Source organism: Macrobrachium rosenbergii, chromosome 43, assembly GCF_040412425.1.
Source record: "Macrobrachium rosenbergii isolate ZJJX-2024 chromosome 43, ASM4041242v1, whole genome shotgun sequence".
NCBI lineage: Eukaryota > Metazoa > Arthropoda > Malacostraca > Decapoda > Palaemonidae > Macrobrachium > Macrobrachium rosenbergii.
Genome location: NC_089783.1, coordinates 24,036,325 through 24,048,531, shown reverse-complemented (window position 1 = coordinate 24,048,531; position 12,207 = coordinate 24,036,325). Strand labels below are relative to the sequence as shown.

Sequence of the window (12,207 nt, the reverse complement as noted above, 5' to 3'; positions counted from 1 at the left end):
TTTTTTTCGCAGGAATACGTTCAAACGAAACTATCTGGGGGAAGTTTTTCCCAGTTCACTTTGAGTGGATTTTTACGGCTGTAAATATTTTTTCAGTATACATGTGTATTCCATTGTTGATAATTTATGATATTCTCTTTTTGTGCAGCTTCCATCACCGTCCTTTTCCATTTCTGTTTAATTCTATCTCGAATTTCAATAAACGCAGAGTTCATATTTGCGCTGTTTTTGAAGCCACGTCAAGCCTGTTTCTTTCAAAGACACTTCATAACAAATATTTTTTTTAATGAATAAACCAATTTTACTCTAACTGAAAGAAAATCTGTTTTTCTTTCAGAGCCAACTCTACGGACAGTACGGTGCCAATAAAGGTTTGGGGGGATTGCAGCCCCCTCACAACCTAATGTTTTTGCCTCTTTTGGAGGGCTTGAGAGGAGGAAGCCATGGAGCTCCACCAGCGCCTCCCGCTTTACCCCCTATTTCCCCGCCACATGAAGCGACTATTACAAAATTACCTCCAGTATCAGTATCAGCATCGGTAAGTATGCTGTAAAACCCTGCCATTGCTCCTTCCTATTTTTTTTTATATTTTAAATCTTATCCTCATTCAACAGTCTTCATCCTGATGTGATAACAAACGGGTGACGCTCTTTCCATAACAAAATTCCAATTCCACACACCTGATAGGACTTTAATTCTTCCTAAGGTACCAGCCTGGATGTCGGCATCTGCTCAGCTGGCGCAGCTCTCCCAAAACTCATCCCACACAACCCATACGCCAGCTCAGGCGCCCACTTCGGGTCACGAGCAACACGAAGAGAAACCCCTGAACCTTACAAAACCCAAAGAAGCCAGTCCAAAGCCCAGTGACTTGACGGGACTGTCTCCTCCCAAGGGCCCAGGACTACCTCCGGCGTTGGTTCCTCACTCCTTCCTACCGTACATGACTCCCCCATTTCCTGGCATACCAGATCACAAGGATATCCTTGGAGGCTTAGGACAGAGTTTGGGACAAGGGCTCGGGCAGAGTTTAGGTCAAGGTCTTGGACAAAGCTTGGGACAGAATCTAGGGCAAGGTCTCGGCTCTTTGCCTTCTCCCACCATGGGCGGAGGACTCCCAGGCAAGCATTACCCTCCACCAGCCTTTCCCCCAATGTACCTTCCACCTTCGTCATTACCATCCTCCTTGCCCCCACACCTGACCCCCATCGGGGGAGGGTTATCTCTTCCTAACGCCACACCCCTTACCTCCCTCACTTCCCTAGGTGGAAGTGTCGGTGGTATCACCTCGGTTACTCCTTCTTCACCGCACACCACACAAGATAAACAAAAAGAGGAGGATTACGTTACCACCTGCCAGAGTGAGTATAATCATTACATTGTCAGTGAATAAAAATACCGTCATTCATACCCAATGGAAGGTCCTATAACAAGCTACACATGCCTCGATAATAACTATACACGGAATTTATAATACCTGTATCTGTATCAGAATTAACAACGAGAATACATGTACAATGAACTGTGCTATAAATAATAGAATCTTCATTATTTGAATTATAATCTAGAATCCTTGAGATTAATGGTCCATTTTCTTTCCTTTTTCTTTTAAGCAGCGAAGATGTTCGGTGCAAAAATCATCCGTCAAACACGCAAAGAAGGAGATCAAAAGCCCCATATCAAGCGGCCTATGAATGCTTTCATGGTATGGGCCAGAGACGAGAGACGTAAGATCCTCAAAGCATGCCCGGATATGCACAACTCCTCCATCTCAAAGATTCTCGGTAAGTAGAGAGAGAGAGAGAGAGAGAGAGAGAGAGAGAGAGAGAGAGAGAGAGAGAGAGAGAGAGAGAGAGAGAGAGAGAGTCTATTAAAACTAAGTAAATCCAAAGGCATAAATTTAAATTCTAAGGAAAGATCAAATTAAATTATAAGAATTTATGATACTGGCTGCTGTGGACTTTAATAACCAAGTTTTGATCGAAAGACTATAGTTATGTAAACAAAAGAAACTGCACTTAGATAATTGCAATTCACTCGCCGGCACACAAATAAAACACCACAAATAACATACCTTTGTTCCTTATTTCAGGCTCTAGGTGGAAGTCCATGTCAAACTCAGAAAAGCAGCCCTACTATGAGGAGCAGTCACGACTTTCAAAGTTACACATGGAGAAACATCCTGATTACCGCTACAGACCACGTCCTAAACGAACTTGCATTGTAGATGGGAAGAAAATGCGTATTTCAGAGTACAAAGCTCTAATGCGACAAAAAAGAGATGAAATGCGCACAATGTACTTCAGAGACAATGGCCTTTCTGATCTTGCTAAATTGCTTCCCCCCGGAAGTGACCCATTAAAGAGTGACTTCATGAAATCGAGCCTTTTCAAGGATGACCTCCTGAAGAAAGACTTGCTTAGCGCTGACATGCTTAGTGTTGATTCTCATGGTGACCCACCTTCCAGTCGCAGTGGTGACCTTCCTTCTGTAACGACACCAACCTCGGAGTTTAGTCTTGATGGATCTGCGTCACCTTCCCCGGGGGCTCCAGCTTCATCAACTTCAGACCTAGAAGATCACATGGACGAAGATTATACCTCTTCCACGGACCTCACAGGGCATGATGAATCCAAAGAGAGCCAGCCGCTAACAATAGATGAGCGGCTGGCGTGAAATTTCTCTTATGCATGCCCAAAAAATTCGAACGCCATCTATGAACAACAATTGCTTGGGCATCTGTCATCAGCTTCTTTGGACTTTAAAACCTTCTCCCCAGTTCCTCCACATACACAGCAAACGCCCTTTCCTTATTATTATAGTGGTAATTTTCCAAAAGACCCTTTCCACCTTTCTCTTGAAGCAATAGGCCGCATAAATAATATATAAATATTCCCGTGTGTTACTCGAAGCCAGTAAGTATAATGATCTGCAAATAAGACATAATGGAAGCTTCTTTTTATACACAGAAGCTAGATTTCCTTAGAAAATATACGGGAGAAACTGCAAGTACTAAATCTGTGAGTCGAAGTTACCTCTGGAGAATCCTCTCGGGATAAAATTAAATCTCAAAGGAAGGGAAATACATAGTGAAATCAAGTGGACACTGTTAAGACAAGTGGCACATAAAACGATATATATATTATCCTCGGTGAACTATACTTTGTGCATAGAATATATAATAAACTTACATGATATGAAAAGGAGACTTGTATAGTATCGCGGATTTTGTGTGTGTGTGATTGTGTGGATTCAATATCTACAGGAGTAGCAAGTGATCTCCTCTTTACTACAAAAACTTGTGTACCAAAATAACTAGGAAGATAATTCCTCCAATGAAGAGTTTTCTTTCTAGGAATGAGACTTGAATGACGCTTATACAATACAATTCTGTTTAACTAGAATGAGAAAGCCTGGATACAAATTTTCAAGTGTTTTGTTCATTCTTCTGTAAGGAAAATTTATTACAGGTGTACCTCTTGTAGATCACCCTGCGTTTGAATCTCTTAGAAAGGATATTAGTCTTGTTCAGGACATTTTGTTCCTAATACTATTTTGAATCTGATGTAAATAAAAGGAGGGTTTTAAGTGGCAAAAATACCTAGAAAATCTGAACTGAAATACACAATTTTAGCAAATGGCGATGGATCTCTTGGCATAAAATTTATAAGGTGAGACTGCCAATAATTTTATATTTTTCTTTCATAGCCCAAGAATCTTTACATAGCCTCGTCTGTCTGCGCTAATAACTAATTTTCTCGTATTTGGATGGTTGAGCGTAAGTAAAACCTGTTATGCAGTTGGTGTTTCTTATATTTTGAATAGGTAATACATCCATAAAGCTACCAAATATTGACCCTCCTGATGCGGTATCTGACTTGAACTTCATTCATGTCAAGGTTTTATTTAAACGGAACAAACACTCAGTGTTTGCTTTCTTTTTCTTCTTGTTTATTTTACAAGGGAAAGTTCTTTTCTCTTTTTCAATAGAATTCCATAAGCCTTATTTACTAGCTTTGTGAAGTCACGGTGAACGCTTGTATATATGAATGCGACCTGACGATTGGTTGGTAACCATGACGGAAACCGTGACATCATTCTGACAAGGGGATGCAATTGGTTTTTGGATGAAAGCCAAGCGTGACTCAACTGAGGTCCCTCCGTATCTTTTTGCAAAGCACCAGGTTAACTGGTAGGAAGGGACACCACTCAAGAGTTTCGAGTCTATTATATTAACATTATTAAACTTCAACATTAACGCTCTTTAAATGTGAAGTACAAAAAACATTTAGTTATACATTTAAACTAGGGGCTGTAATTCCACGAATTTTTGTTAAGAGATTTAATGTTTTCAGAATACCAACTTCTTTTCACTTTTCTCTTTCCGAACTAAAACATCCGCTATGACCATGTTCGCAAATAAATGTGTTACACAGACACAGAAGACAACTTACTGAGTACACATTTGGTTCTTATCCAAGACTAGTTTATCTCTAACCAAAGTTATTCTTGCTAGAAAGTTATTGTGCCCAAACTGATTTATGCTGAAAGAGTGAGTTATTGTTTATGTCGTGGTCGAACAAAGGAGTGTACCCAATTAAAGTTTTGTATACTCGTGGAAAAACGAACTGTGTATAAATTGTTACTTTTTCTATTCTCCAACAAGGAAAGTTGTGCAAAATCCAGAAAATTTCAAGTTTGTTTCTGGTTTATTTTTTATGCAAACTGAAACGAGGTATTAAAAATACTTATTTTCATCATATTTTGAAAATCGTACTTTTGAGGAACAGCGATCATGGCAAGGATGTGAATACATTTCATAATTGGTTCACGTAACGTTTACCTCTGTGATATAAGTATGCCAAATTAAGCCAGCTGGTGACTTGAGTTGTAAATAATGGATACTGTTGTATTTTTTACTTTAAAATATTTGAGTGCACTCCTCGACTTTTTTTTAACAGTGAAAAAAATCACACCAAATATATTGTGCTCTTTCGGGGTGCTTCCGTTATGGGCTAATGTAAAATATAGTAGGGATCCGCTATATAGATGTAATATATATAAATAAATATATATGTAATATGTGTTTAGGGGGGTTAATTCACATGACAGTTTTTATGCACGTGTTCCCACTCCCTCTCTCGACTTCCATACCCCCTCCTGTCACCTCCCATCTTCCCCTCTACTTATAAAAATCTCTCTCTCTCTCTCTCTCTCTCTCTCTCTCTCTCTCTCTCTCTCTCTCTCTCTCTCTCTCTCTCTCTCTCTCTCATGTAATAGCTTTCTGTTAAACTAGCTATACGCATTCTATTAGGTGAAAACCGTTGTTCTATGACAGCTATTATAAAATCATTCAGAAAAAGTCAAATTAATCATGCACGTTATATAGAACCATGCCAATCACTTTTTTTAATGGTTTAATAATGAATCCTTTGATATCCATTAAAAATACGTGCTAAATATACATTATATCCTTAAATTACGGTAATATTAGTTCAGCAAAACCATTCTTTTGTTACATTTTCTGTTGTTAAACTTTTCACCTGGTTTAGTGCACAATCTTCCTACTCTTGACTGTGCTAACCTCATCCTGTCCCTCCTCTTTTGACACTTGTAATAATGCTCAGTCCAAAAATGGCGAGCAGAATTTACAAGAAGAATTAATAATTTGCAAGTTGTATTCATTCTAGATAAATGTTCCAGTACAGACACGCAGCTCTGCCCTGCTGTTAGTTTTATTTGTATATTATAATTATTATTGTTGTTATCACCACTATCTTTGTTGCACACTATGAAGAATATGTAAATATTATGTTTCTTATGCCATTCTGCACAAGACTCTCATGTCTGAAATCAGATCCCAGTCCTTTTTCTTCCATTCTTCTTTGATGCACAGTTCATCGCCCTTTCCCAGGGATGAACTTTCCTGCAAGTCCTTTCACCAAATCTACTTGGGACTTTGAGCATTTTTCTTGTATCGCTTTTAGGACTGGTCTCTTTCTCTGTCTGCCTGTCTCTCCATCTTTCTATTTCACTTTCTCTATTACTCTTGACGCTGATCACCTTAATAGCGCGATCAGCTGATGAATCACGTGACCCGGCAACGAGGAGATGATTAGTCGGCACAGTTCAGCGGCTGGGTTTAATGCCATCTTCTCTTAGTCAAAAAATCCCGGTCTTTAGCGTTACGTTTCTGAAATCCCTGGCGTTAGTTACCGATGCCGCCGAGTGGCGACGTCAATCAACTTATCGTTGACCTGTGTATTAATATATATAAATATATTCTGATAAATCCGGATTTCAATAATCTGGAGGTATTGTCTAATGTATAAGCTATTTTGTAAGAAGTCTATCACTAAATGACCTTATTTAGATGATGATGATGATGAGATGTAACTACAAAGGTTCATTTCTTCTTGTTTTGGAGGAAGATATTGTTTTGTAAATCATTTGGCTCAAAATACCTTTTTAATCTAGTCGCTATGTATATGATAACTGGGAGGGCTTGGGGTACCCAATTCACTCCTCCTCCTCCTCCTCCTCCTCTTTTTATCTCCTATTTAAAAGTGACATCTAAATGGAGTATTCCTATAGTAGCTATTTCTTGACTGGAATCCGAGTTCTCCATCCGTTCGACTAAGCGATTTGTTGAAATGGCCCACATAGGAAAAAAAAATGTTTGTAACGTCACAGTATGCTTTTTGTCGACGTCAAAATCACTTCTTTAACGGAGTAAAATAATTAATCGGCTGTCTCTCAATGATGTCATTGTTGGCAGAAGTTTTTTGATGACGTCATTAGGAGGAGACATGTGACTGGCCGCCTACATGAGACGTCACTCGTGTTACAGCTATTAGATAACGAAATTTGATGAAAGGACCAAATTCTGGTGTTTTGTTTGGTTTTGTGTTTGATGTTGCAGCTATTCTAATATTATAAGAACATTTGTCAATTTGTTATTTGTTGTGCAGGTTTTATAATAAATGCTACAAGTGGAAGAAATAGTTTTTATCAGCCTTTCTTTCAACATGGGAAGGATGCTCCGGAAAATAAGGGGACATATATCACACACATGAACTTAATTCACAAGGTAGCTCCAACCAGTGAACGGACGACAACAAACACTAAACTTTACCACCATGAAATCAATTTTACCGAGAACATCGAATATGGTGTATGAGACATCATGAATGAAGAAGTTCAACATGATTTGAAACTTCAATTACGGGAAGATAACCTGGTTCTGTTCTTTTCATTTGAGAACGACACAAAAGAAAGATTAAAACAAACATATAAAACACAGTCCTGAATATAATTTTCTATTCTGGGACTCAGCTTTCATCAAATCTTAAAACTTTCATTGAGAGATCTTGCAGACTAAATCCACTGCAAAAATAATCAATAAAGCATTAAGTTAAAAACTAACACATGTAAAACACTTCACGAATATAATTTTCTATTCTGGGACCCAATTCCTACTATTCAAATCTTAAACCTTAACTGAAAGATCTCGCAGAATATAACGACTGCAGAAACAACCAATTAAACATACAATTATAAGAATATTGGAAATTAACTGAACGACATAAAAGATAAATTAAAACACAAACATAAGACTTTCATGAATATAACATATTGTCCCCTGAAAGAGCTTGCAGACTACACTGACTGATAAAATAATCAATAAAATATGACCTTGTGACAACTCTGGAAATTAACTGAATGATTTAACTTTGTAAGCATCTGAAAATAGTAAATAAAAGTAATACTGGTTAACTACACGGAGGAACCAATAAAATTACATTAGTTGGCATAGAAGATTATCTCTAATCATAACTTCACAATATATATTCAAGCAAGAGGCTCAATAGTTAATACTTATATAAGTACAACTTACTAATAGTTGGGTTGTGATTCAATTTTGTTATGAAATCCCTGTCAAACCAAGTCAATGGTAGTTTCCCAAAATGCAATATACGGTACAACACATCACTACAATGGCACGTAACAAAATAACTCGCAAGGCTTGTGAATTGCGAGAAAAATGTTTATAGCCTCATTATTCATCCACGAAATTAAAAAAAATAATTACCAAGCTTATCTAAAGTTCTGGTAACTGAATCTCAAGAACATCTGATCTTCATGACTGGTATGAAACAAAATCTATATTGGCAAAATAAAGGAACTAACTGTAAAGTCGAGGTTTAGTAAAAAATGAAGGTTACAGCACCGTAACCTACTCATTAATCTAAACTTTATGATCTTTTAAACGATACCATGTACAACCCCCTGTCCACTGGATTGTTCAAATGATGACTGTTTCATGTTACTACTCAATATCTTCAGTCGTTGATCACTTTTCCAAAAGCCTTCAATTTAAGTTTCTTATTTTTATATCCCACAGTGGGCCGCCTTCTTCTCTCAGCGATGCTTAAGCACCTCTTTGAGAGACTGCAGATAATCATCTGGCTTTACCCTAGATACCTCTTTTCAGGTTTTTGGGAGAGTAGGGCTTGACAGCAGTGATAACCAAATTTTCCCCTTACCCCTAACCCGTATCAATAAACTCATTTTCCTACATATTTATTTATGTTGACAGAGAAGCATCCTCTACTTTCTCCTTAAACATGGAGTTCCTCAAACCCTGAACCTTTTCCTCGTCTTTATTAACGTTTCCTCGTCTTTAATAAAGACTAATCCATTCTTTCTTTCTTCCTAATCATTCTTACCTCACCTAAGTCTTCTTTCGTTGTTGTCTCATATGTTAATCTGATCTTGAGAGCACATCAGAATATGAATCTCATAACCTATCAAAGGGACCATACCTCCAAGGAAAGTAATTTTGATCTATTTTCATATCCCATATATTATCTAATTATTTGACTCTGTTTGATGAAAATGCAATTAAATTCTTCATATTAATATTTTGCGCCCCTGAGATATTATTTACCAGATTTATCAACGAAATCCCACATGGTTCAAACTGCCAAATTTGCTTTGAAAAATGTAGAATTTTGTTTAAATGCTGCACTCTCTTTCTTCATAGCAATTATTAAAAGAGACAATCAGTTACTCTCACAGATAGTGTTAGGTTTTTAGTTTTCCGTAAAAGAAAACTATTGCGCCGGCTTTGTCTGTCCGTCTGAACTTTTTCTGTCTGCCCTCAGATCTTAAAAACTACTGAGGTTAGAGGGCTGCAAATTGGTATGTTGATCATCCACCCTCCAGTCATCAAACATACCAAATTGCAGCCCTCTAGCCTCAGTAGTTTTTTTTTCTTTAATTTAAGGTTAGAGTTAGCCGTTATCGTGCATCTCGCAACGATATAGGACAGGCTACCACCGGCCCATGGTTAGAGTTTCTTGGGCCGCGGCTCATACAGCATTATGCCGAGACCACCGAACGACAGATCTATTTTCGGTGGCGTTGATTATACGATGTACAGAAACTCGATAGCGCCGCGCATTTTCTACTTGTTTCTTTCACTGAATTGCCGAGGTTTGATATTCTCTTCCTTCCATATTCTTGCACTTTTAATAACCTTCCATACGTTCAACGTTTAGCCCAAGTCGTTCTTCCCTTACCCATCTTTTCTTTTTCCTGTTTTTATTAATCCTGACCTACAAAAGGCCTTATGATTCCTGGCCATATTGGCTTCAGAATTCCTAGAGGTTTTTCTATCAAGCACCTACTCTCCTCCTAAGAGAAGGCGACTCAAGTAGTTGCTACCTTTACGGGTTTCGTTAATATATTTCGGGATAACGCTGCTAGCCCATCACCCGACGCCAGGGACTTGTGTGACGGAATCAGTCATCTCCCAAAGTAGGTGGCAATATATATATATATATATATATATATATATATATATATATATATATATATATATATATATATATATATATATATATATCACTGCCACATTCATACTTTAAGTTACTGGAGGTTGTGCATAAGCTACTGGTCACTTTTTACCAGATACATATGCAATAGTAATAGCCACAACGTCCTCTTAACTTCTCGAATTCTTCGCATTTTTTTGAGGTACACTTGTCACTACAAAGCCTTAAGATCCATGTGTAAGAAATATGAAGAAATTATGATGTCCGGTATACATATATATATGGATATTATATATATGCACAACCTCCAGTAAATTAAAGTATGAATGTGGCAGTGACCTTTGCCTTTATTTTTTTTTCTCTATGATAGCAATCTGTTTGACGAAATCACTGCGTGTGTATGTATATATGTGTGTGTGTATTTGTATATATGTATATATATATATATATATATATATATATATATATATATATATATATATATATATATATAAATAAATAACGGGTTGCTTACAAAAGTCATTTCTCTGTACTCTAATGAATTCTGTATTGTTCCTGATGAGTTAGAATTCAATTAGAGCAAAATCTAACATCGAAGCCTTCTTTAAAAAGATTAAGGGGATTTGTCTTGGTCTTATTTAGTTCTGAAGGTCACTGGACAGGAAACTCATTCTGTGGCCCAAATCTAAGTGTAAGCTCCCCTGCTCAAAACAATGGAGGCATGTTTAGGTGTGCAAGTCCCTTCACATCTGGACTCCTTTACTGGTGTGGGAGGGTCCACACGCCGCCACGTGGCGTCTTCCCATAACACAGATCATCCACCTTTCCCTCTTTCCCCTTCTGCAGCGACCAGACGGAAGTAGTGACGTCATGTTCTAAATAGAGGTTAAAATGTACGTAAGTACCGTTTATTTCTGTCTTTTTGTACGGCGGACAGCACGGCTAAATTGTACTCAAGAACACATCAAATCAAATCAATCATCTTTATGAGTATTAGTATCGAAAATTATTGGAGCAACGGACTTAAATTGGAGCCAAAAAAATACCATCATAATTAATGAAAATACTCCTAAAATGGGGAGTGCTACAAAAACAAACCATACAAATAAAATATAACAACACTGGATTTACAAAGACCATGCTAGGAAAAATGGATCAGTTTATTAGTATTACATTTTATAGTATTTACCTTAGCCAAAAAACAGTAACGACTGGTTGGTTGGTTGGTTATAATGAGCAGACTTATACCAGCACGGGCCCTTGCCTTCAGGAAGTCGGTAAGCATGTAAGGCGTTGAAGGGGGACAAAGAGGCCTGATATAGATCTCTGGACTAGGTCCGATGAACGGCGGCATGCACTGATGAATGCACAGCAATAGAATGCTACCAAATGACATTTTACTCCTGAAAGGTGAAAGGATCAAGCGGGATAAAAACGCCAGAGGCAAGGTCGTACATGTACAAATAGTTAAAAAAAAAAAAAAAAAAAAAAAAAAAGATATCTAGTGAACGTTTTAGAAGCGTTACATGAATTTTGATACCTGTATACGGTTCTTATTTACTAAAAATTCAACACAGGTTTTGGAAATTGTGACTACCAGACCACAAAGTTATTAAAGGTAATGTAACCTTCGGAAGGTTGGAAATCTTTTGACCAACGTGCATTATATCTTAAATTGAGGTTTACCGATGATGATTTTGAAGCTATCTATTTCTGACTATCTGGGACCACTGCGGTTTTTCTATGTCGAAGATATTTGCGGTCACAGTTCGGAAATGGTGAAGAATAAGATAAATAATACCGAAGAACATTCTACATGCACATAAGTAATTCCGAGAACTCACTTTTTAAACATTTTACGGATATTAATTCTGAACAAATCTATCAAGGTTCTATAAACTTTCGGCAAATTGTCTTTTCAGCATTAAATATTCATTGGAACTAATCTATTGGATAAAGATAAATCCTCTAACCCAGGGCCAAGAATTCATCTATAGGAATAAATACAAATTTTTTTTATCGGGTGAATATTATTTTCTTTCAGTCTCCCTTCCCAACCCATCGTAGTCCGCCTGTATAACTAATATCGAATATGTTGTTTGTCCATGAATAAAAATCTGGGAAAATGAGAATAAAAATAAAAAATAGAGAAACAAGGCTGATCACTCTAGACTTACATTTTGTCTTGCGAAAAATTCACCCCAGGTTCGGCAGTTATAAGCAAACACGTTCTTTTTATCAATAAAATTTTAGTAATGATTAAACCGCACGACAGTTGGATATCTCTTAACACTGGAGCCCTCGTACATTCTTCGAAGTAAATAGACAAAACCATGCAGTCAATCCACTCGTCGTTTTCAATGTCGAC

The 12,207-nt window shown here is 37.4% G+C and overlaps 1 protein-coding gene across 1 annotated transcript in view; it reads left to right on the top strand.

The window, feature by feature from the left end:
- Positions 1-2,812, top strand: part of LOC136828658 (transcription factor Sox-6-like) — a 138,537-nt gene extending 135,725 nt beyond the window's left edge. The window contains 4 exon segments of the mRNA XM_067086708.1: positions 338-538; positions 707-1,361; positions 1,614-1,784; positions 2,093-2,812. Of these exon segments, the coding sequence (XP_066942809.1) occupies positions 338-538; positions 707-1,361; positions 1,614-1,784; positions 2,093-2,676 (1,611 nt within the window). The 3' untranslated portion in view covers positions 2,677-2,812.
- The last annotated feature ends 9,395 nt before the right edge of the window (positions 2,813-12,207 follow it).